Below are 27,448 nucleotides of genomic sequence, written 5' to 3'. Positions count from 1 at the left end.
ACAAATAACACTAACAGAAGTGAAAGAGAAAATACAACTGTAAACGATAATAAAGCTCCAGGACTGGATGGAATAATTCCTGAACTATATAAGATTTTTCCTGAATATATAATAAAGAAAATGATGAGTGCCTTTACTATGGTTAAGCAAAAATGTATAACACCCCCCCATCGTAGAAATATTCATTTATTTCCCCCATTTTAAAACAAGGTAAGGACACCAAATCTTGTGATTCATATAGGCCAATTTTGTTACTAAACACTGAAAGAAAATATTACCTAATCTAATACATAATGATCAGATAGGGTTCATTCTTCATAGAAAAGTGCATGATAACATTATTAAACTACTGCGGTGGTGGTGCTGCGGTAGCGTTGTCACCTCACAGTTAGACGTTGCCTGTTTGATTCTCAGTTAGAGCATCTTCTGTCTGGTGACATGCGTGAACAGGCGTTCCTTCGTTGAAGGTTGTGCGTTAGGCCCGGCAAGCCAGCACATAAAACTCTACTGCCAATCATTAGAGGACCGGAGTTACGCTGTGGTGAACCCTAATCGGGAAAAGCCGAAAGACACAACCAAACAATAGATATAGCATCCAAATAAAAAAAAAACAACTAACTAATATGAGCCTGGACATAGAAAAAGGCTTTTGATTCTATTAGTTGGTCTTTTCTACAAAGAATTCTGATTGGTTTTGAATTCTCCTCAGACTTTGTCAACTTATTAATGATAATTTATAGTGGGGCACAAGCGTATGTGAAAATTGGATCATGTCTAACCTCATCACTAGAAATCCTCACGGGAACTAGACAAGGTTGTCCTTTGTCACCATTATTGTTTGCTCTTTCAATAGAATATTTTGCTGCATATATCAGAAAGAAGAAAAATATAAAAGGCTTTCAAGTTAATAAGGAGTATTATCCTAATTTTTAATTATTTGCTGATGACATGTTGCTAACATTGGGTGATATTGATGGTTCTTTGCATGATGTTATAAATATCTTAAGCAAGTTTGAAAGATATTCAGGGCTTAAATTTAATCATAATAAATCCAAAACATTACTAATTACCAAAAAGCTCAACAAAACCTTAAGAGAGAATAGCCTGTTTAATTGGGAGAACGCTGTATTAGAATATTTGTGTGTCAGTATAAAGAGTATATGGAAAGAGTCTGTTAAACTAAACTACAATAATTTAATAACCACCATTAGTGAACTAATCAAACAATGGAATAAAATGTTATACACAATGGAAGATAGGCTCTCTTTAATTAAAATAACAATTTTACCTAAAATTTTGTTTTATATACAGTCATTGATACTACCCCCTCCCAAAAACTTATCTAAAAATTAGATTCCATGCTATTTAAATTTTTATGGTTCCCCTTAAAACCTAGGATTGCATATAAATGGCACATTAGAGCTTGAAACAGTAATGGGATAGCATTCCCCAGCTTAGATCTTTATTCCATATCAGTTATAATTAATGTAATATTACATTGGATCTCACCTACCTATATATCTGGCTGGAAAATAATACATGAGATTCATATAACTGATGTCAGAACGATAGAAAATCAATTTAAGGAACAATACAGAATAGAGTTAATTGGCTTTTACGTGAATTTTGTTTATTTAATAAGAAGTTTGATCATTTTTCTTATGGCATTAATCAAATATTTAGTAACTTCAAAAATATAATTGATTGTAATTACAACATTAAACAATTCTTATTTCTTATATTCCCTACAGCATACTCCCCTGATTGCCTAGATTCTTTCAACATCAATGCAATGCAAACATTAAAGGAAAATAACTTGATATTCTGGCATCAGTTTATTGAAAATAAGAGTATTAAACCACTAAACTCTCTTCTATGTAGTTTTGATAATAGTCAAGACAGTTGGTTGTTTATACACTCATTACAGCAGTTTATAGAAACCAAAATGAGAGTATCAATCAACCTAGAGACTGAATCTATACCTAGTTTGATCCAGCTTTTTATTAGGTGTCTTGAAAAGACAGATGATCAAAAATTAAGTATCTCACCTATCTATAAGATACTAAGAGAAGGCCCTCTAAAGTTTGACTCAGATGTTTGGAATTACTATATAAAGATTAATGGAGAACAAATATCTGATGTATCCAAAAAACTGTTATAGAAATCTATGTATGGTACCTCTTCTTCATTATATTGGAGATTGTATACATGGAAATTTATGAATAAGAGTTTCTGTACTCCACATAAAATAAATCGTATACTGAAAAACAGTGAAAGTAAAAGTTGGAAATGTGATGAATTATTAGAGGCCAACTGGGTTCACATGTTCATTGAATATAGAAATGTTGTTCAATACTGGAAAGACTTCAGATATTTTGTAAAGGCCTTATGGTCTGATAACTGTCATATTTCTAACTCACTAATCCTATTCAATGTTCCTATACCTAATGTAATACCTAAATCTCAGTTACTCTGGTCAATTCTTGCAATTGCCACAAAAGTTATTACTTTGAACTGGAAAAGTAAACAAGATTTTACGTTTAAAGAATTTATTAATTTAGCAAAAGTTGTTTATAAAAAAGAACTGCAAACCATTGGTTATAGAACTCATAACATTACTCATAAAAAATAGCATGGCAAAAATTGGAAAACCTTTTGAACAAATACTGATAACTTTTCATGGATAAAATGATTGTTTATCATGGATGAATGTAAATATTGTACATAGTATTGTGATTGTTTTATTGTATTTGTTATATGTACATTTGCGTATGTTTATAATAAAAACAAAATAAAAAATGTTTTTTTAAAAAAAAGAGTAAAGGTCCAAGTATGGACCCTTGTGGTACTCCAGTTTGGTTGGTGTGGTGTTCTGATAGGGTATTTTGCCATTTTACAGACTGTTGCCTATTGGTAAGGTAGCTATAAAACCACTGGTGGGTGGGTGGGGTGCAGTCGATATTAGAAAGGTGTTGTAAACGTTTTTTGTGTGATACTGTATTGATACCCATCAACAGATCTAGTAGTAGTACCAAAGTACTATGCTCTCTTCTAATTCTACTACTTATACCCTTTTTCATTTTGTAGTCCTACTACTAGGGGAAGAAACTGTGATATTTTAATAGCCTAGAAAAATTGTTAGTAGACCTGAGGCCATTTAGTTATGCAACATGTGAGTCGCACATTGTTGGCTGTTTATGTTGTGTGTCTCGGCCTGGCAGCACTTCTGCTGATGTTATTTGCCATGCCACACTGCTGTCTCACTTGTGCTCTGCTGACTGCTTTGTTAGGCAATTATACACTGTACAATTCTTGATACAACACCTACCCATCTGTGGCTATCATGGGTGCATATAAGTGCTTTACAGTTTCATGGTACTTGATTTGCCATGTGTCTGCATCATTAAATGTGCATAATCAATGAAAACTTTTAAACCTCATTATGGCATAAGTACTCCACAGCAGTCTCAAAGTGCAACATGTTTTGACTATTCTACTGCATCGTCTGAAGCTAGTCTGTTCAATATCCATTTTTTGAACGTGATTACATTTATTGGTAAAATGCATCATTATTTTTAAGCTGTGCATCTGGCATGTCCAGAATGAAGAGAAAAATGAGATCTAGTGATGAAGAAATGAGGTGCACCATGAACACATTAAGTAAATTTGTGAACTCTCTGGGGACTGATACAGAAACAAAGACTTGCATACACATCAGAGTACAGACATGCAACAGACATTAATGCTGCAGATGGGCATGGTCACCTCAGCTAATAAATACTGACAGTCAGTCACCTGATAAAAAGAATAAATGAATGGTACAAGATGAACATGTGTAGTAAGAGAGTTTAACAGCAGGAACATCTGGTTCTGTGACTTCATGAGTAACAAAAAATAGAGAAACAGTTCATATCTCATACCTGAAATGACAAATTGTAAGGAATGATGCATGGTACAGATTCACAGTAAAATTCAGCTTATGAGACATGGGTTTGAGAAGGAGGAATATGAAAGACAGAGTGCAGGAATCACATCCTGAAATAGGAATGTTCAAAACTGATTTAAGTGAGCATGTTTTAAAGCTGGAGCAATATAATCCTTAACTGGTGAGCTGACTTGCTGGAGAATGTGATAAACTGTATGTAAAAGAAACAGTCAAGAGAGTTTGGACAGCTGATGAGGAGGGGCTGTGAGAGGTATCTGCATAGGACTTAGTTTCATGTTGTAGGCAGATTTGAGAGTTCATTGTTTATCTTTATGTCACTGATAATTGATGCAAGGCTAAAATGTCAAATTTATGCTATTTTCATCAATGACAAACAATCAAGTAATTCAGGAAAGTCATTAATTATTTTCCATGGTTTTAAAGACTTGACGTGGAAGTGATGAGGGGGAAGTCAATGATATTAATAGTACAATTAGAATTACATAAAGGAGGAAAAACCTGCACTGCTGAGTCCTATTAAATTTACTTTTCAACATACCCAGATCCATTTTCTGCTCAGCAGGGTCCTTAGGCACACCGTAGAACATAATGCTGGTCAGCATGGTACACAGAAGCAGTGAGAAGCAGCATGACACCCTCTGGACTGTTGTGAAGGAGCTTATAGCAGGTCGATTGATAACCGAATACCAGATATGGCCATCTCGGAAGTCTTTTGCTGTCTTCATGAAAAACAGGTTGCTAGGAAAAATTGACAAGTATGTTTTCATTCTCATAGTTCTGTGCAGCTGTTGTAAGGTAACAGATGTTTTAATGTATCAGAAAATGTACCACAAAAACAGCAGCAGTACAGCAATCCTTACTATGCACAAAAGAGACAATGATGTCTGAAGAAATGTCTTTAAACAGTCCAATGTGATACAGTGAGACTGTGCCCAAGATAACATTTTACTGGTAAGTTTGCTTTCTGACTAGTTTAAGTTTCCTAACTCTATGCTATTTCTAGGCTGTGAGAGCAGCTGCTTTGCCTAATGGTACATGATGTCACCTCAGACAAAATACTTAAAATAAACATAAAGCATGAGTATAAAATACACACAAAAATGTATCTATCGTTCCATCTATAGCACCAGTCATATGGTTTGTAATGTATTTCTAGGATGTTAAACACACATTTACTGGATATATTAGCATCATTTTAGCTCAATAATCTAAACTTTATGTTTTTCCACTACTTTATAAGGGTTTGTTTTCTAAACTGTTTATTTTTCTTACCAGTTTTCTGATTTAACAAATGAAATACTTTAATGCTATCCATCTATTCACCAGCTAGTCTAAATCATTCAGTAATTTTGCTTAACTTAACTCAACATACACAACACACATTACCCAACAGGTAAAATTCAAATAAGCAAATATGAAATGAAAATTAAAAATAAAATCTAGAATGTTTTGTAATAATATGTAGGGAAATCAGTAGTCTATGGAACTATGCTCAAGAATTGCATTCTGGATTGTATGGGATAATTTACAAAATTTGTTAAAAAAATTCTAATTTCAATAGCACAGTATTTTAGTTTAATTAATTGATCTGATTGTAGTGGATGTCTTTGTAAATACTTTAGTTGTTTTGTTGAATATTATAATAATACCTATTTTTAATTATTTGTATAAAATTGTTATGATATTTCTCTTATATGTTAAAACAATAAACTTGTTTTGAAAAAAAAAAAAAAAAAAGAATTGCATTCTGGGAAAAATGTGCAAATGATTTATGAAGATAAATAACAACGGATAAGCTTGATAATCCATACCCAGCACAAATGATACCTGAATGTCTTTAAATCTTCCTCAGTTGCTACTTGGAATACTTTGTCCAGGATACATTCTCCCACATCTATAGAGAGCCATGAATTACAAAGGAAGTACCACTTCTTATCCATGTCCAGATCATGCACCATAACTCTGTTTATGTACCTAAGTAAGACAGATGTAAGATACAACAAATGGCATATATCAATGAAGGAATAAATAAAAGTAAGCAGCCAGTACTTCATAAAAAGTAAAGCTTTCCCACTAAGCCATGCATAATGCTTTCTATACCCAGTAAGACATGAAGGAACAATATAAAATACGGCATCTCATTATTTCTCATATGTTTCTGGGTTACTGTAGAACTTAAAAACAGTTGCAGTTACAGTGTACCACTCTTTATATCCAGTATGGGCATGCTGCCAGTGTGACTTTTTAATATTTTTCTTGCTTTTATGTATTAACTTTCAATGTCTGATTAATCATCTTGTCCCTGACTCAGTATCAGAAACTTCAGGCCACTGAATATTAACAGTCAAATCTTGCCCTCCGGAACTGACAGTTCAGTTGTATTATTTCCCCTCTTCAGCCCTCTTCAATTGCACACTCTATATTTACACATCTTTGTCACTTTACAGTACAAACTTCTCTCCTCACATTTAATCCTGGGCTTATAGTGCCCTTCACAGTTTCTAAGTGCTTTCAGTTTCCTGACTGTCATTCTCCTAAAAAGGATATTTTTGCCCTTAGGTATAATTGCCATAGCTACCTGGAATTATACACAACAAAGATGGTTGGCTACTGAACTGCCCATGTGATGTCTACAAAACAGTATCCTAACTATATTCTTATGCTGTGCTGTTAACACTGACGATAGTTTTAGTCTAGTATGGGGAAGACTGACAGGAAACTTAAACAACGAATTTATGAACACATTTACATTAGGAGGAAAAACAATGTTAATGCTTTGGCCAAACATTGTGATGAGAACCCTATCCATAGCTTTTTGTTTAGAGTCATTGATCAAGTTACAGTTGAGTTAAAAGGGGGTCCCCACCAACTCTTGTTAGAAAAACGTAAGTTAATTTGGCAGTTGAGGTTGAACTCATACAACCCTCCTGGTTTGAATGAGACCACCTCTTTGGCATGTGTTTTAAAACTAAGAAGTTTGCTGCAGTAAGGCAACCATTGTTTCTTATTAAGATGTTACTTTTGAGAAGCATTTTTTAGTCATTGTTATATGTTTTTTATTCATACACACTTTTTAAAAATTTTCAGTGTTATGGAACTTTAAGAGTTTGTTCGACCAGCAGTTTGTGTTTATTAAGCTTCTGATTCACTGAAGCTTGATTGGTTAATTACGTGTGATTTGTTTTAAAAGAGAGTAACATGACTCATTTTATGTTATTGCAACTTGTCTGAGGAAGTCTACCGATTGTGTAAGGTAGACGAAAAGTGCTTTACAACATTAAATATATTCTATGGTGTTTTACGGTTTCCAGGAGCCTTTTTTGTACTACCTAGTTGGTGTTTGTATTTTTGGAGGAGTATGGTTTGTTTTACATTATGGCTAATGGGACCTCAATCATTATGCCAAACCCCAACCCCTCCCCTGGAGTTGTTATCTTTTTTTGGTGGGGGTATTTTTAACTGCTCTGCCTTGCCAGTGCTTCTACTCATTCTCTGAATCTGTTGAACCTACCGATCCCCTCCCAGACTAACTTCATCTATACTTGGAGCCATCCTGCACTAGTATTATACTGCTATCGTGTGAGGGTTTTTCCCTTAAAACCTAACCTCACTACCCTGTATGCATGTATGTATGGATATTGCCCTGTAGGCTGACATACATTGGAATTTTCAGCATTTTGACCAGGCCTCTGCATAGAACTCAGCCAGAGCCCTGTCCTTCTCATAAGCAACACACCCTGTGCATCCCTGTATCCAGCAGAGATCACCCACAGAGAAGTGCCTGAGCATGAGCACCTTCCCTATCCCTCCCACCTGAGATGAGCAAACAAAGGTAGGTTGCTGAAACCTTCTGGCTCCTTCAGCACCGGGGACACAAATCAAACCAAAGTTATCTGCCTCTTAGTTGGGCCTCCATCCCTCTGTGCCATGACACAGATAGAAGACCTCTTATTCCTTTTTTTAATGTCTGAATATTTTGAGTAGGAATGTGGGGATTGTTTCTAACTAGTGATAACTTTTTCATGAGCTGATGAATTCTGTGAATCATGATTATTCAGCATCTTCTTTCTCTTCCCACTATCCTTCATGTAAGCATTTGCACAGACAGATACATGATATACCACAGATTTTGAGGACTTTCTGCCACCATTCTGTACAACACTGGTAGTGAACCACTTCCTTGTACTCTCATTGACTCACACAGTACTAGTATTTATCAGGTGACCTATCTCCTCCCTGACTTCAGACAGTAACAGTACTAGTACTTATCAGGTGCCCTATCTTCTCCCTGACTTCAGACAGTAACAGTACTAGTACTTATCAGGTGACCTAGCTCCTCCCTGACTTCAGACAGTAATGGAACTAGTACTTGTCAGGTGAGCTATCTCTTCCATGACTTCAGACAGTGACAGTACTAGTACTTATCAGGTGACTTATCTCCTTATTGACTTCAGACAGTAACAGTACTAGTACTTATCAGGTGACTTATCTCCTCCCTGACTTCAGAGAGTAACGGTACTAATACGTATCAGGTGACCTAGCTCCTCCCTGACTTCAGAAAGTAACAGTACTAGTTCTTATCAGGTGACCTATCTCCTCCCTGACTTCAGACAGTATACACTAATGTAGTCAGCCATTAACTGCGGTGGTTTGGAAACAACCACTGCCACCTCCCATCAGTTTCTTTGGTAGTTAACTATAGTGCTAAATAATGGCCTTCAAATCTTCTCCATCCACAAAGTCTTGTCACAGAATGCTACAATCTTCTCCATGCTAATCAGACATGCTGTAACCGGACTACAGTACTCTATAACTTCCATATTGCCCAGATCCATGCCTCTTCAATGTTCTGTTCTCATTCAACTGGGAGTCTTAACAGGCTTAATGAAGGGCCACATTGCTATATTCCAGTGCATGTAAATACACCTGTAGTAAGCCATTGGCCACCATACAACAATGGTCTACCTTAGCACATTAGCAGTAATTTCATAATTCTAAATTATATGCTTGATATATCTATACATTTATACTCTGACTTTAGGACACATCTATAAATGTGACATACACTGACTCCCTTTATATTGCTGACCCATATATATGCATACAATATAATATTGCTGCCATTATCTCACAATAAGAAAAATAAAATTATTTTTAGCATATTTTCAGGAAATACTTCTATTAGTGCAGGTGGAGCAAAAAAGGAAATGTGCAACTCAGTTTGCTTGACTCCATAGTTCAGGTTAACACCCATTCATCTTGCAAGGGTACTATTTGCCTTTGATAACATTTTATTTGACCATTGTCACTACCTTGCACAAAACTTTTGTGGAATTAAAATATGTTAATGCAAGATACAGTGAACAGTAGCGTGAATTCACTAAAGAAGAATTTAAGTGAGTCATGATTGTGACTTATGTTTGTTGTTATTTAATTTGCTATATATTTACAATAATGTTCAATTATCATGAATACACACACACACACACACACACACACATATATATATATGTGTGTGTGTGTGTGTGTGTGTGTGTGTGTGTGTGTGTGTGCGCGTGCGCGTGTGTGTGTGTGTGTATATATATATATATATATATATATATATTCGTTTTATTTCCACTGTAATGATGTTTCAAGTAAATATAGCTAAATTAAAAATCAAACATTCATTGAAATTAGCATTATGAAACACAATCTTAGCTTTAAGCTTTAAAGTAACAGCTTGAATGTTGGTCTAACAGCTTGTATTTTCTTACCAGGATGGGTTACTTCCTGAATTATCATGCCATAGCCTGATACTTTGTAGCTCTCCCAGAGAAAATGGAGTTGTAAGCAGAAATACATCAGATGCTCCACGTTCAAACAAAGGCTTCTCAGGATCAGCCAGGTGATGAGGTTCACTCTCTCCTTCAGAACCATATAGGATGATGGTAACCTGAAAAAGTGTGGCGAACATAAATTTAATACACTTTTACTTATATTATTAACTTAAAAGCCATCATGGGTGTCTGTGACATGTGTTCTGATATTCCTCTTTAAGTGGCAGCCCAGGACCACACACGCTACCTAGAAGAGCAGGGAGTGCTACTACAAGAAATATATTGTAGGTTACATAACTTTAGACAATGGGCTCTGTCTTTCTGTTCTAAAAACATCCATGTAGTGTTCCTTTGCCAGAGACATGGAAACCATTTTCACAGTCTCTCCCTTAACAACAGATCTGAAACTACCAAAAAGATGCACCTGAAAGATGTTGCAACCTACTGATCTACGGCCTTCCTTTTTTTCTTTTCAATGCTTGTAATGTGGTAACTAAATGAAAAGACATTTTTGCACATTACACAGCTCTTATTTAGTGTTGTATTTGAATCTCTCTCTTTTTGAGCCACAAATGGTTCAGTCCTCTTTGATCTCCTACTTCTTTGCAAAATGAGTGGCTGTGCAAATTCCTTACTAGGGACCTTAATCTATATCAACAAATAAACGAAAATCGCTGAAGGAACAGGTTCCTAAATCAACATATTCAAGGCCTGTGGAATAAATTACCATTGCTGTTCATGCAAAGTACTACTTTATCTGCCCATTAAGACTAGAATGGATGGAAAGACACACATTTACACTAAAGTCATCGTGTACAGCTCTGCTCAGTTTGGAAGGTGGGCACTATTAAATGCTTGAACAGGTTAAGAAAAACATTTAAGTGTTTCTACTTAAAGATCATGTGCAAAATTTTTTTAACATTTCTTTTTGTTCTAATTATGGCCCCATCTTGTAAAGTGGGCTTTCTTCTTTTGCTTAAGTTACTTCACCTATATTTAACTGGTGTTTCTGTTTTCTATACACTGAGGAACTGTCCATTTACTTCCTGATTCCATGTCATCCAGGCCCACCATCTGGTCATGTATTAGAGGGGAGAAACAGTTTGTAGTGGGCTGGCATGTGTTCTGTAGTCTGCGGTTGATTTTATTACAAGGCAACCAGAATGGAGCCCAGTTGCTCAGTCAGACAATAAACCAGTAAATAAACACAGCTATATTGAAGTGAAAGGTAACCAAAGTAAGATGGAATAGAATAAGATTCTTAGTAAGATGTGTAGGGCTTAGCATATAATATAATAAAACAGATGTAAAACTAATACATCGTTGTCTACCAATGGATTATTAGGGAAAACAATATGGATGAGTGAATCACCTCAGTGGCAGCCCCACTGTACAGTGAGTTTGTATGTTATACTGCAAGGAATTAGTACCGAAAAGAAAACATTTGAATTACTTTCACAACTGTGAAGATGAAGATGCAGTAAAGTGATCATTCCATAGTAGACAGCTGTTTACTACAGTGTGACATCGGTATTATTATACTGTATGTTAGTGTACTGCTGTTGGTGCAGTCTGTTATGGGATAATCCCTGGAGCATGTGCAGAATGTGTCGACACACATAGATACACATCTCTCTCCTCTCTATATATAGATAGCTAGATAGTTAGATAGACAGATATAGATATAAATATATAGATATAGATATATATATTGATAAGTAACACATATGACAATACACGTTATCTTGTTTTATTGGGGTACTGGAGTATACAAAATGTTTTCTGGTAGTAATAAAGCCACTAGTCATGACACCTGTGTCCTAGCCCTACACTCTAAGATGCTGTGCATACCTCATACCATGCCCTCACAAATTCCATTTACTCATTTTTTTAAATTATTTTCTATAGGGTTGCAGTTTTTGGCTACTTTTTGGGACTTAGAACCATCTAAATATATTTTAAAGAATGGGCTGTATTGCCAAAGGATATAGAGTTACTTTAGATTATTTATTTATTTTACTGGTTAGAGAGGTGGTTTTACAAGTGGGGAATGTATTTTTTTTCCTTTCTCTCAAATTTCTTTGTTCATTTTGGGTTTTACAGTCATGAATGAGAGCAGAGAAGGGACAGTTAGTATATCATATACTTCTTGTAGAAGAAGAATCAAGAATGGCTTATAATGAAATGACAGAAAGAGACAGACACACAAGTTTGACATCAGCAACTTTATTCTAAAGAGTCTGAATATCAGTACTAGCATTCATGTAACCTGCAACCCAGTTAGTGGAACACTGATGCTTAACGTGAGGCTCAAAATGTCCGATATTCTTTTTTTCTTTTAGAAGAATACTTTTAATAATTAAAATGTAATATACAATGACCTTATTTGCAAAAGATCCAAAACTATATTCTGTGACTTAACGTCATTGTTTTGTAAAATTAACAGAATAAAAATTAGATTTTGTTTGAGACATTAAATGTTATTTAATATTTCAGTCAAGACATTTTTAGTGTCTCAAAACATAAAATCTTATTGTATGACTTCACAAATGTGTCATATGATAATACATGCAGACCAGTGAATGGAGACATGATAAAATCAACAAGCAAAAGAGAGTACTATGGCTGGAATTTAATTCTTTCTTGAGTCTTGGTGAGCACCTTCATGAGATGGATCTTTTTTTACAAAGTCTCACAAAAACGACACTGATATATAGACTGTATTTTATATATATCATGGACAGAAGTAGGTCAAAAATAAAAAAGACAGCTGGGTGCACAAGTACCAGGATAAAAATGTGCCCAATCCTGGTAGGAGCACTGGTGCCAGGACTGAAAAAAATGACAGAGCAGAATCCTGAAGAAAAGGAAACATTTCTACAATGGGGTTAGGCCAGGCTCAGGGGGAAGATAGCCCCCTGTTGTGGAAGGAAATAGTAGTGCACAAAAATTGACAGGCCAAAAAAAAGCCATAAAGATGATAGAGTGGAGTATTGAGTATAAGAAAGAAATTATGTATGGTTACTATTATGCAAGAAGCCCAGAATTTCCAGAGAGAAGATGTACAAAAGGATTAAGAGAGAAACTAGAGGAAAGAAAAATACTTGCACAATAAGAACTGTCAACAGCTTCAAATGCAAATTTGTGTTCGTTAATACAACAGATTCATGAAAAACATTATACAGACCAATAAACCTTTGGCCATTTTGGAAAAATAAGTGACTGATGAAGTGCAAAAATATAGAGAACAAAATCTAAAGATTTTTGAAATGTATAAAAAAGAAACCTGAACATGGAAAAGAAAGAGAACTCTGATATGGTATAATATTTATGCCAAGGAGAAAGCCAAATTCATCAATGCAAAAAAGCAGCTCCAAATATATTTAAAGAGAAATATAAGTAAAGGTACACAGATACGAAAAATTTCACAATACAAAAAATTTGATCACAAAGGGGGAATGTAGAACAGATGATCAGTAAAGTAGAAGTTAAACAAATAGAAGTATAACCTGTAGAATACCAGCAAATTGAAGGACTTAATTGAAAAAGTCTAGCACAAGTTATGTCACAGAATGATGGAACAGTGAGTCCTCCAAGTTAGGAGAAACAGAATTGGGAGACATCTGAAGAAAAAATAAGGACATGGGAAAGAAGAAGAAATTTAATATGGTACAGTATTTATGCAAAGATAAGCAAAACTAATCAATACAAAAAAAGAAGAACAAAAATTATTTGAAGAGAAATACAGGCAAAGGAATCCAGATTTGAAAATTTAAAATACAAAAAATAAGAAACAAAGGGGAAAGTAGAAAAGAGGATTAGTGGAGCAGTTAGGATCTGATCAGTTGCCATACGAAGATACTTTGGAGCTTTAATTAGGAAACCAGTACAAAAGTTCAATTTGAGTTTCACAGCAAGGGAAGGAACAGTAAATTTTAGGAACTGTGATGCAGTCAATACTGTGGAGTGACAGGCCAGAGAGTTCCTATATGAAAGAGCAATAGATAACACACTATGAAGTTGAACAGAATGTGTCACAAGAAGATGTTCTGAAACTTTCTGTAGCATGCCCACAGGAAATGGAGAACAAAGAATGTTCCCTTAGTTTAGAAGAAAATGATCTAGGGGAAGAGTTGCTTGATTTAATAGGGACAGATAGACATATTAAGATCAATGAAAGAAATAAATTACAGAAAGTCAATAAGACCTAAAATGTTAGAAGTCTGATAAAACAAATGAACACAGTCATCAAAACTATTCTTAGAAACTCATGCAATATAACAGAAGTAAATAGGATACATTTCTGTGCAGCTAAAATTATAACAGATAAAGTCTTACCACAAAAACAGAGGGCAATAAGGGTAAGGAAGGGGAGAAATCAAATGTCATCATAGAAGTACTGAATAGAGAAAACTATAAAGCAATTAAGACAAGAAGTGTCACTGTTAGAAGATTACTGAAGAGAAAACAGATTAACAAAAATACTCAGAAAGATAGACTTGATAAAAGCAATGTACAGTATCAGAACAAACCAGGATCTATCGTACACTATTACAAATTATAAACTAAAAATATCAGCATAGGAAGAAAAATCTTAGAAGATATGCAGATACATATACCACAATTTATTGATGACCCCAAAAAAGTTTTATAGAGAATTGGGAAATGAGGCAAAAGGAATAGAAAGACTGCCAAAAAAAAAAAAAAAAAAAACAGAGAAATAGAGATTTTGGAGAAATATCTACGAAGATTCTGTGGAACATAAGAAAGATGCTGAATGGATAGAAGAAGTAAAAAAAAGAGCAAAAAGTTCAAATGTACAGGATATGAAATGGGATGAAGTAACAGCCAGCGAAATTGAAATAAAATTAAGAAATGCTCCTAGATGGAAAACCCCAGGCCCAGATGCAGTTCCTAACTTAACATCTTTACATAAAGATTTAGCCCTGAGTAAGAACTACTTATATGTAATCCCTGAACAGACACCAGGCCTGGTTAACAGCAGGACAAGCAATACTCCTCCTTAATAGTGAACCTGCAAGATATCCTAAAAACTATAGACCAAAACTTGCCTTCAGATTATGTATAAACTATACACTGGAGTTGATGCTGACAGAGTTTATAGTCATTCAGAAGAAAACTCAATGATGGCAATAGACCAAAAGGGTAACAAAAGAAAGTCATGTGGAACAGAGGATCATTCATTGTTTAATAAAGTCATAATGGAGAATTGTAAAAAGGGGAAGAATCCATGCCTCTCAACTGTCCAGATTTTCGCAGAATGTCCAGAATTTTGGTTCATATTTTTGGTCTGTTCCTCATAAAATTTGTGTTTTTTGGGCAAATCACTGGGATGAAATTACATATATTTCAGTTTCAGACTTCAAATCCTTCAGAAAAATGGATGTTAAAGCAAACTCTGTTACTTGAGCAACTTTATAAGTTTATAAGAATAATATTTAAAGTATGTCCCTATTTTTGGGCATTTGTCCCCCCATTTTGTCAGGCCTTATCCAGATTTCTTGCCCTCAGAGGTTGTGAGGTATGGAAGAATCTATGTATGGTATGGATAGACTACAAAAAAGCATTTGACAGCATCACACATTCATGGATAAAATAATGCTTACAAATGTATAAGATACACCTTAAATTGATTGATTACATTGCAGTGACCATGAAACAATGGCAAACCACCCTGCAGTTAAGTCATGATAAAGGACAAATTATTATCTCATGGATAAAAATTCAAAGGAAGATATTCCAAGGTGACACTTTGTCACCACTGCTCTTTTGTCTTGCCCTTAACCTATTAAGCTGTCTACTTAATAGATTAGGTCATGGCTACAGTCTGGTGCCTAGAAAACAACAGTGTAAAGATTTTTCAACTTCTTTTTTGTGGATGATTTATAACTGTATAGTTCATTAGATGAGGGACTGACAACACAACTGCAGGTGGTCAAAACTTTCTGAGATAAGAATATCATTTGGTCTTTATAAATGTGCAAAAGCATCCTGTAAAGCAAGAACGCTGCAGTGCCAAGAAAATATCACTTTGGGACAGGAATGTGATATAAAGGAACTTTAGCAATAAGGATTGTATTAATATTTAGGAATTGATGTAGGATTGATAATAACACATGAACACATGCGAATAAAGCTTTGTAAGTAATATATCACACAACTAAAATTAATATTGAAAACAGCCCTGACATGTAGGAACAAAGTCCAAAATATAAACCAATTTCTTCTTCCTGTCCTTGCAGTTTTGCAGTGATTGACTGACCCCAAAATGTATTGGATCAGTTGGAAAGGAAAAGAAGAAAAATGCTTCATAAATATCAGCGTATACCAAGATTACATATTCCCTGTTCTGAAGAAGGTATGGGCCGCCTCAAAATTCATTACATGTCCAGATCTGCAAGTCTAAGACTGCAAACATATCTGCTGACCTCACAAGATCCAAACATAGTGAAAGTTTTAAAACGTGAGGAAAACAAGTCTAAGATAACTTCTCTGCGTAGTTTAGCAGAAGCATGTTGGTGTCAAGCAGGAATGGAAATTAAACCGGAAGTAGAGAAAAATCAGGCAGCAACTGAATGTGCTAAAAAATAAAAGAAAGAACATAAGGTGAATGGTCATGTGAAAAGGCAAGAAATGTGGAAAATACATAAATGTAGTTGCAAGTACAGAAAACTCCTGGAACGACCTCATGTCAATCAGGATCGGATGCAGGAATAGTTAAGGAGAGGTGAATTTAAACCAAATGATGAAATGCTAATATTGGTGACCCAGGATAGTGGACTGCACATGTTGGTTTACAAAGTCTATTAAACGTGTTGGAGAACAGACAAATGCAGGTTTTGTAAAACAGAACTGGAAACAGTCACACATCATGTTGCTGGGTATGATACACTAAAGGCAGAAGGCCTGTATACTGAAAGGCATACTAATGTGGCAAGACTGTTGCAATGGGAATTGTGTAAACATAATATTAAAGTAGCTGAGAGGCATTGGAAACATGAGCCACAATGCATTATAGAAAATGATGAAGTTTATGTCACATGGGATCACTCATTTCCAACACATGTGAGAAAAACAGATATAATAGACCATGAAAGAAGGCAAAAGTAGAATTGATCATTGAAATAGCTACAACCAATGATTACAGCCACAGTGGTGCAGTGGTTAGCATTGTCACGTCACAGCAAGAGGTTCTCCGGTTCAATCCTTGGCTGGGGTGCCTTCTGTGTGGAGTCTGCATGTCCTCCCTGTGGTTGCGTGGGTTTCCTCCGGGTGCTCCGGTTTCCTCCCACATCCCAAAGACATGCTGCAGGTGGATTGGACACTCTAAATTGGCCCTAAGTGTGAGTGCGTGTGTGTGTGTGCCTTCTGTGGAAGGTTGGGTGCCGGGCTGGCAACTCGACACTGTAAAACTCCACTGCCAATCATGAGCGGACAGGTGATCTGCTGTGGCGACCCCTAACTGGGAAAAAGCCGAAAGAAGAAGAAGAAGAATGTACAGAGAGACACAAGGCATAAAATACCAGAATTTGCAGGCAGAAATGAGGGGACTCTGGAAGAAGGATACTCAGACAGTTCCAACAGTAGTAGGAGCAATGGGTCTCAAAAAAGAATTTACAGTCATATTTAGATATGTTATTGAAGCATGTAACTCGTATGAATTGCAGAAGGAGTCAATTCTGGGCCCATTGCAGGTGCTTCGAAGAGCACTTTTGGCTAACATCAAAGACTGAAACAATACTTATTTCATGAACTTTAATCATACTGTGACTTAGGAATGGGTTTCATGACTGTCATGATATTAGAAATCCAAAAGACTTGGAGAAATTAAACTGGGGATAAATGAACATATTTTGGTTTAGACATTGAATCTGATTTAATACCTCAACCAAGGCATTATAACCTCTTAATAATTTTTTTTTCACATTATTAAGTCAGGAGGAGAAGGAAACCACACTCACTACAATTCCAGTCTCACATAGACCTACCACGACAGCAAACCAAACACATAATCGCACAAAAACATACTCGGAGGCTCTAAATAAAGATCTGCCTAAGCAGCAGAGACCTCCAAAGCAGACACCCAAGCAACCGCTACCCCAAAACAAAACACGTGCAACACATATCTCACAAAGCCAGTGTGCCGAACAGTCACAGCCCTTAAGACTAAACAACACACCTGATACACTTGTAATAGGTGACTCTATTGTCAAGCACACTGACGTCCCACTCACCAGGCTGAACAAGGAGAGGGTCATGGTGAGCAGCCTGTCGGGCGCTAGGATCCGCCACATAACACAAGCACTCAGGTCACTCCAAGGCAAGTACAAATATGACTCAGTCATTGTCCATGCTGGTGTGAATGACCTGAGACATACCTCTCTGGACTACATGAAAAGAGACATAAAGGAGCTCTCTGAGCATGTAGCCCAGGCCGGTATGACCCTGACCTTGAGTAGCATCTTACCCTCACCAAGAATGATGCCACAATATGAAGACAAGATGATCAATTTCAACAATTGGCTTAAGTACTGGTGTCATTCAAAGGGGATCCAATGCCTGTCAGCTTGGGATGATATGCTCGACAAGCCACGATGCTTCGCTAGGGACGGCTTGCACCTGTCACCCCTGGGCTTTCAGATATTGGCAAAGGCTCTTGCTACCCCCATAGTGCCTTTTTTAGGCAAGGCTCAAAAGACAAACCCACCTCCATAGGTATCACAAGGGATAAGAAACTAAGAGTAATGCTACTCAATGCCAGAAGTCTAAACCTCAAGATGCATGCACTCGAAACTCTCCTTAGCATGGAGAACATCGATATCTGTGCAGTAACAGAAACCTGGTTCAGGGCACCTGAGAGCACCCCAGCACTACCAGGTTATACCTCATACCATGCTTTTCGGCCCCAAAACTTGGACCTAACCACAAAAGGAGGGGGAGTATCGATATTCATCAAAGATACCCACACCTCCAGGTTGGTGGCAAAGCACAAAGCATCAGAGACTATCCATGTGCAACTAACAGTGGGTAAAACTGCCTTCCAGTTTATAGCATGCTACAGACCACCCTCCCAAACCCAGGAACCCCACTCGGCCTTCCTGAGAACACTGGAAAATATGAAGGTCTCTCCAAACACCATTATATTGGGCGACTTCAACTACCTAAACATAGACTGGGAGCATTACTCTAGCTCCAACACCCTAGCCCAAAGGTTCCTAGAATTTATAAACTCAAATGCTATGGAACAACTTGTTACCACTCCCACAAGAGGAGAAAACATACTGGACCTGATCATCACCAACATGGGGACTCTATGCTCCAGACCAGAAGTGTATCCCTCACTGGTAAGATCAGACCATAAACTAATCTCACTGGATATTCACATCCCGACCCCACCCCCTGCCCAGAAAACCACAGTGAAAAACTTCTCTAAAGCAAATTTCACACTCCTCAAAACTGAGGTGGAATCCTTCAAAGCCCCGCGCCTGTGGAAAATACGGCCCAGACCGCAGAATCCTTTATAAACGCATTCTATGAACACCTTCAGGAATGCATGGATCATGCGATCCCAAATAAAACCAAGACCCAATCCTCCAAAGGCAGACGTCCTGTCTGGTGGACCCCAGCCATAAACAAACTATACAATAGAAGGAGGAAGCTACTAAATGATAGAGCAAAATCCCAAAAAGGGAAGGCATCACTGATCAGTATTAGCAAAAACTACGGGCACTCATAAAATTGTCTAAGGCCAGCTTCGAGAGAAAAATTGCACAGGACACTAAGGATAATCACAAGGCTTTCTTTAGTTATGTTAGGAACCTGGGTGGTAATTCCCAGATATGCTCAGAATTAGTCCAAAATGACAAAAAATACACTGAACCCACAGACATTGCCAACATCCTAGCTGACAGGTTCAGCACAAACTTCTCCCCTCCCACCAAAAGGGCAAATATCTATCCCAGCAGAGTGCTGCCCCCCTGACATCTCAGATGCTCAGGTAAGAGCCGCCCTCTCCAAAGCAAAAAACACAGCATCAATGGGACCAGACGGTGTCCCGGGCTGCATCCTACATGAACTCCAAGAAGAGCTAAACCCAAACATAAAACTACTGTTCAATCTCAGACTTACTACAGAATAGGTGACCAAAGAGTGGCATACAGCAACAGTGGTCCCTCTCCATAAAGGTGGTGCCTCTACAGATCCTGGAAACTATCGCCCCATAAGCCTGACTAGCTTGGTCTGCAAAGCTATGGAAAGGATCATAATGGACCTCATAAATAAAGATATTGGGGACCTACAGACACTGGATCCTACCCAGTTCGGCTTTGTTAAGGGCAGATCCTGCCTCTTAAACCTGGTTGATTTCTTTGAAACAGTCACCAAGGCCATTGACGAGGGGAAGGTGGTCCACACAGCCTACCTGGACCTCGCAAAAGCCTTCGATACAATACCCCACTCGGGCATTATAGATAAGCTCACCAGCTTAAATATAAACCCCTATGTCACTAGATGGGTTGCAAACTGGCTCAAGGACAGAACCCACATGGTTAGAATTGCTGGAGCCATGTCAGACTCCAAACCAGTTACAAGTGGTGTCCCACAAGGCTCAGTCCTGGGACCTCTCTTGTTCGGTATGTATTTCTCGGAGGTACAGGCCAACATGGAAGGACTGTGGCTGACCAAGTTCGCAGATGACTGCAAACTGGGTGCCATAATCGACTCTCCAGCCAACACAAGCATCCTCCAAAAGGGCCTCATAGAAACAGACAACTGGTGCCAGAGCCATGGCCTCAAGCTAAATGCCAAAAGTGTATAGTCATCCCTTTGGCAAAAACAAAGTGCCCACAAATTACCACATAGGTGGTAATCCATTAAGTACAGAAGAAGTAATTAGGGACCTGGGGACCCAAGTTGATAGCAATCTCTCATTTGACAACCACGTGGCCAAAGTGGTTAGAAAAACATTTTATATAGCCCACCTAATCATGAAGGGATTCACATCTAGATCAGGGAGGTCATCGTGCCTCTTTACTCATCCCTCATCAGGCCCATAATTCAGTACAATGCCCCTTTTGGGATGTACCTTACCAGACACCTGCAGCAACTGGAAAGACCCCAAAAGTACCTCACCAAGAGGATCAAAGGGCTCAAACAGATGCCATATGCTGCCCGGTTAAAGAAACTCCAGCTCTACTCAGTGGCATACCGCCTGTTCAGAGGCGATCTGTGCCTGACGATAAAGCCATGTCCAACCCGAATTAATGGACATGCTGCACCTCAGAAAATCCAAATCCCATCGAGCTACGCTCGAGAGACTTGAACCTCAACACTGAAATAAATAGGACATGCTGGAGGGACAGATTCATAACCCAGAGGCTCCCTTCACTCTGGAATAAAATCCCAGTCCAGGTTAGGCAGAGTCCCTCATTGACTCTCTTCAAGAGGAATCTTGATGAGTGGATGGGAGATCGTAGGTTTACCCCGGGTATCACTTCTTTGTCACTGTTAGACAGAGGCACAGTATACTAACCTCGAAAAAGGGCATAGCAAAATTAATTTAAAATGGGTGGCGAAAGCCAAACACATTCTGGCTAGGCTTATAAATGCCCTAGGGCAGATAGCTTAGTATGAACCTATGAACCTATAAAGTTTAAATGTGTTATAGTTTTGCATTACTGTACCATTTTGACAGTATTGCTAAGGTTTATAGCCACTGGTGTGAGAAGTTAATCATTATATTTAATGATTATCTGGGATTTACAAATTCTTCATATAAAGGAAATACATTGTCTTGCACGTAATCTTTACTCTCTAGAGTAGACATTGATAGGAATATTGTTTGATTCTTATCTGTGCTCCACTTCAAGAGTGACATTTTGATTATTTCAACAACAAAAATGAGTTGATGCTTGTAAACCTGTTAGGGGTTTCTCAGTCCTCATCTTGTGGGCAGGTGTGTGAGTCTGCTTTCTTCCATAAATTTGAACATTTGTGCTCTTACAAAATGAGATCCAAGTTCTGTAGATTCACTAACCACAATACTTAATATTTGACCTTTTGGACATTTAACACATTCATGCTCTACACCCTTAGTTTAGTTCCTTCTTTCACAGCAGAAATTATCTCTGTACTCCTGTCATTGTACTTCTGCTTTTTTTCTTTATTCCTCAGTATATCTAAGGCATTTTCCAGATCTTTTGATAACAATAAGGGTACAGTCATAGGTAGTTTTGTTTTTGGCTTCCTTCCTTTGAGAAGATGAGTTACAGGTAAGCCCATACAGGAAAGTGATGAGCTTTCATCCTACTGTGCTGAGAGACAGGCATTTACTGCATGCAAACATTTGCATTTTCTCATGCTTTCTGGATCATCTGCACCACATGCTCTACTTGTTTTTTTACACTGAAGATAATGTGAACTTGATATAACATACATATATTCCCACCTCTGTACAATATTTCAGAATTAAGCCGGAAAATTCTGGCCCATTATCTGTAACAATTTCTTCAGGTATATCATGGCTGGAAAATATATTTCTGAGAATAGTTCTTGTGTTGACTTGCATGTTATCTCTTAACTGTATGACCTCTGTGAACTTGGAATAAGAGACCATGCAAAGTAGGTAGTAGATTCTCTCATTAATGAAACTAGTACACATATAGATAGTCTTAAGGAAGTCCGAATACATCATGTAATATTAACTGTCATCACATTCTGCTTATAGAAAGCACTGCAGTCCTCCAATCTCTTCATCATTTGTACAATTTACTTAGATATTTTATGCCTTGCTTAATTTCTCCAAATACTTTTTTTGTTTGTTTGTTCACATACCTTGACATGAATGCTCCCCATTTCTTAATCAGGGCATAATTAAAGTTTATAAAATCAGCATTGCTTCAATCTTTTGCCATGGATATATATATTGCTCTCTCTTTGCACTTGACAATACCTAACTGTAATTTGTGTAGCTTGTAGATTGCTATCTCTACCATTTGACTTGGAATTACCATTATCTGATTTAAACATTAAGTCTTGTACATATAAAAAGCTCATCTCTGTATATATAATATGACTGAATGCCTTTATGAACTGTCATCATATTATCTGTTAAACCATTCACAGATTCATGGGTCTGTTTTAGATAATCACTTGAGAAACCATTACAAGCCTAACCAATAAATCATATTCAAAAGTTCTCTCAAGCCTCATGGGAACACAACATACGACAGACAAAGGGAAAATTTAAGAGAATTCATCTAATTATCTAGGTTTATCCTGCAGGTGGCAGGGGTGCTACTCTGCTTGACATGTCATAAATATTTGGCTTATTTTAACATATAGACTTATTTGTTTTCTCTAGTACACCTCTCAAGTTTATTATTTTAGTAATCCAATAAAGTAACTACAGTAATAACCAGAATAACTTGTAGGCCCTTCTCTAGCAAATTTCCTTTCTGATGCTTTAGGGAGATCTGCTGCATTTATCATCTTCTTGCGCTTGTTTTACATGTTTATGCAAACCAACCAAATGCACTTTAGCAACTTTAATATCAATCTTTAAAAATGCTTTGCAATGGATGTGATCTGATTTCATTAATATAGACTTGCAATAAAAATAATCATGAAACTTCTAAAACCCATAAATGATTTTAAAAAATCATTGTAATTGAGAAGTATGAAACTCACTCAGCCACTTATTTGTAAAAATTAATAATAATAATAATAATAATAATAATAATAATAATAAAATAAAAATATAAAAATAAATAAAATGAGATTTGGTTAAGTGGTTTCTTCTCTGTTAATATTAAACCTCATACTGAGCTCTAACAATTTAAACAAGTGCTTAAATCCATGCCTCAAACACATCAAGCCTTCTTGATTTTTTTTCAACAGACACAGCAGCAGCATAGACCACATAATCAGAAACATAAAACATACCTTTAATACATGTTATTTAAACTATAATAGTGAGATGACTAAGACACACACACACTATATATATATATATATATATATATATATATATATATATATATATGCAATTTACCTTTAGATCATGTTGTCCTTGAGTGCGAGCCTTTGGGGAACATGACAAGGTGTATCCCTTTTTAAGGGAATGTTGCCTGTCCACCAAATTTATCAGCAGACTCAATGGAAAATGGACTATGAGTCAGCTGCAGTGACCAATCGGGTAGGAGGATGCGGCTCACCACAATGGGCTTCCAGGATGTGTGGAGATTGTTCAGTTGCCATCACAGTGCCAGTTTGCTTTTAATTTTAGTTTAATTTAAAAAAAAAAAAAGAAAGAAAGAAGGTTAAGAAATTAATGGTTTGGCGACTCATGAGTCACACTTGTGGTCAGGGGGGTTGCTTATTATAATAATTTTTTTTTTTAAAAAGGATACATAACAATCAATGAGTTTGGGTAACTCATGAGTCACATTTTATGGCAGTTGGGGGAGTTTTAATAATTACATTTAATTTTATTGAATTAAAATAAGAAAATCAATAAAAAGAGTAAAAATCAATTCTTGGTTTTAGGAAATTCTGAGTCACATTTTTGCGGTGGCCGGGGGTTCATTATTTTATGTTAATATTTAAAAATATATAAAAATAATAAAATAATAAAACAAATAAAATAATATTTAATAATCTTGAACATTAACAGAAGTTGGCTGTTAAACTGGGATGCAGGGCTCTTATTAGTTTGGGAGACTTGTTACCTCCCTGGGCTGGTCAAGGGGATTTTTACATACCCCTTCCCTGTTAGTCTTCTTGATCGGTTTAATGCTTGTTGCCTGTCTTCTTTGAGGAATGTATTTTTCTTTTGCCACAATCACTGTAAATTTATAATACTGTTGAAGGTGCATTTGGTTAAGATTTGATGGACTTCGGATGATGCTAATGGTCAGTGTTATCATTCTTTATTTGTTCAGCGAGTCTGTCTACTCAGTATAAATCACGGAGAGCTAAATACGCATTTTGTCTCAAGAAGATATATGTTGTGATTGTGTGTGTGTTTGTGCTTGTGTGTATCTGCATTACCAGCTTTAGATTATAAGATCAAGGTTCAATAGAGTTTGCATGGCTATTATTTTTGCAGTCTGTTACGTGTTGGCTGTTGGGCAAATGGCTGGTTACACTTTGGGTTGGGATGCTTTGTAATTTTCTTACTGGGCTGTTAGTCAGAGATTTAATATTAAGCTTTTCATTTGCAGTTTTTGAGCAATGTTAATAACAGACCTGGTTTATATCTATCTCCTCAGTCACAGGGTTGGAATGTTTTAAGTATGGTTCATCTTGCTTGGGCATAAGTGCTTGTAGCTGGCACCAGTGGTTGTTTATGTTTTTTGTAAGTACGAGTAACCAGATGTGGAAGTGGAAGGGGGTATTGGTAAAATTACTTATGGTGTGTGGTGGATGGTACAATACTCTTATAATGATTGTCACTTTATTCTGGTTTGGCAACTGATAAGTTCAATTACTCATTGCATCTGTGGGTACTCTTTATTTGCTCATTCCAGTTATTACCTTTTTCTTGGGCATGTTGTTTTAGCTTGTTTTCCCTACTCTTTTGTCAGACGGGGATGGTCATATCTATGATCTTTAGCCAGGGGTGATTGTGGTAGGAGAAGAACACTCTGGATTTATTTTTGTTTGTCATGTTCTCCCCCCCCCATGTTAATCCTCTTTATTTTTAGGTTCCACTACAGTCTAATCAATCAAGGAGAGGTGTCTTCTTCTGTCTTAAGAGGTTCAAGGCTCACTTTCTGACTTAGAGACACTGGGGGCATCCAAGCAGGATCACAACTCCAAGAAGAAACTGTCACTGAATATGGAAGAGGTTTCAGCCAAAGGAGCAGACCCAGTCAAAAAGGCTCAAAGGAAAATCAACAGAGATTCTTCCAGCCAAAATATCACCCCTTCCTGCATGTCTGAAGTATCATCAGAATCTCAAGGTAATGCCGATGGTGGGTCAGTAGGGCTATGTCTTAATGGTAGGGATCAGTCTTCTAAGGATTGTTTGGATGAGTTTATAAATTCCTTGCTGGAAGAGGAGAGAGCTAGGCTGTTTGATCTAGCTCTGGAAAGAAACTTTGGGGGCCTCTACAGCTATTGTTACAAGAGAGGGAGGAGGTACTGATGCCGGTCAGGTTGCACACCCATCATTATCCAGACTGCATGAGTCTGAGGAAGTCAGTGGTTCAGGGAGGGAGGTCCACTTCATTTGGATATTTGTGTTCCCCAGTTCTTGTCCCCCATGGCTACTTTCAGTCTTTCAAGCTCCGATTCCCTGGAATATCACATCATGGTGCATGTTCCCACCAAGGTCAAAGATAAGATTATTAAAGGGGAGTTTGTAGATATAATTTACCTAGTGGATACTATGGGAATTAAATGCATCTTGGACGCTGACAACACGTCTAACAAGGACTTGATGGAAGCCTTAGCAGCTACCAGGAAAAATACATCAGTCAAAATACTGGTCAGGAACTTGGATACTTGCTGACTGGGTTTCATGGTGTTCATGGGAGGGATTATTGAGAAGAATCCTAGCCAGGGCCTGCCTCTTTTAGTGTACTTTGTGGCCATAAGAGAAGCTCACCATGTGTAAGGGGGTCTGGTTCAGTGAATTATTATCAACATTTTAGGAAATTGAAAGCACTGGATAAGTGCCTCAGGTGGGGAGTTAAGACATCCTGACATATGGCTCAGTGCTGTGCTGGATAAGCTGGCTGCTACTAGGATTGCTGGAGGGGATGTACTACAAAGGAAGCAAAGTTTTTCCTGGGCCTTCAACCACAGCAAATGTCTTTGGCCTGCCTGCAAATACAGCCATTTGTGTTTGGGATAGGGGAAAAATCACCCTGCCTCCAGGTGTTGGGGGGTTAGTTGGCAGGGAGAGGCCAATTTTTCCCACTTCTCAGGCAGAAGGGGAGCTTGGGGGAGTGTAACATCTCTCTTCAAGTTAAGCAGCCTTTTCATGGCCACAGGGGGCTTTGGCAGGGGAGATGAGTGTAATACAGCAGTCTAACTCCCACATCTGCCTAGTAAATTGATCTGCCTATTGTCAGCTTATCCAGGTCAGGAGGAGTCTGCTGCTGTTGTCAAAGGATTTTGCAATGGCTTTCCTATTCATTCCTCAGCTCTGTTGGATTCTAAGTTAGTTAAAAATCTGTCATCCATAAAGGGACATGAATAAATTGCCACTATGTTGATAGAGAAATAGTGATCAACTGACAGGATAACTGGCTTCTTTTCCACCCACCCCTGGCCTGTTTTTCAAATTTTCCCCCACTGGTCTTGTACCCAAGAAACAGGATGGTGAATTCAGGTTGATTCATCATCTGTCCTACACCGTGGGAGCTTCAGCCAATGAGTTTATTGACAGTGAGCTGGCCAAGGTATGCTACTCTTCCCTGGATCAGATGGCAGAGTCATTTGGGCTATTCCAACCCAGTTCTGCAAGATGGACATTCAATCTGCTTTCCAGCTTCTCCCCATGAGACAGGAGGATTGGCCTTATTTAGGTTTTCAGTTTGAAGGAAAATTATTTTTTGACACTGCAGTGCCAATAGGGTGTTCTGTGGCTTGTGCTAATCTCGAACTGATTAGCCCAGCCTTGAACTGGCGCTGAAAATGAGTAACCCTTCAGTCA

General features: G+C 37.4%; 1 protein-coding gene across 1 annotated transcript in view; it reads right to left on the bottom strand.

The window, feature by feature from the left end:
- Nucleotides 1-27,448, bottom strand: part of PKD1L2 (polycystin 1 like 2) — a 1,522,374-nt gene that overhangs the window by 526,516 nt on the left and 968,410 nt on the right. Inside the window, exons 30-32 of the mRNA XM_044081586.1 lie at nt 9,703-9,881; nt 5,774-5,920; nt 4,485-4,684 (exon numbers count right to left, since the gene is read on the bottom strand). Coding sequence (XP_043937521.1) covers nt 4,485-4,684; nt 5,774-5,920; nt 9,703-9,881 — 526 coding nt within the window. The remainder of the gene's footprint in view (nt 1-4,484; nt 4,685-5,773; nt 5,921-9,702; nt 9,882-27,448) is intronic.

The sequence above is a fragment of the Protopterus annectens genome, chromosome 8.part1, assembly GCF_019279795.1.
Source record: "Protopterus annectens isolate FY-2018-M chromosome 8.part1, PAN1.0, whole genome shotgun sequence".
NCBI classification, from domain to species: Eukaryota; Metazoa; Chordata; order Ceratodontiformes; family Protopteridae; genus Protopterus; species Protopterus annectens.
Note: the sequence above shows the minus strand (reverse complement) of the source record. Positions and strands in the feature narration are given on the sequence as shown.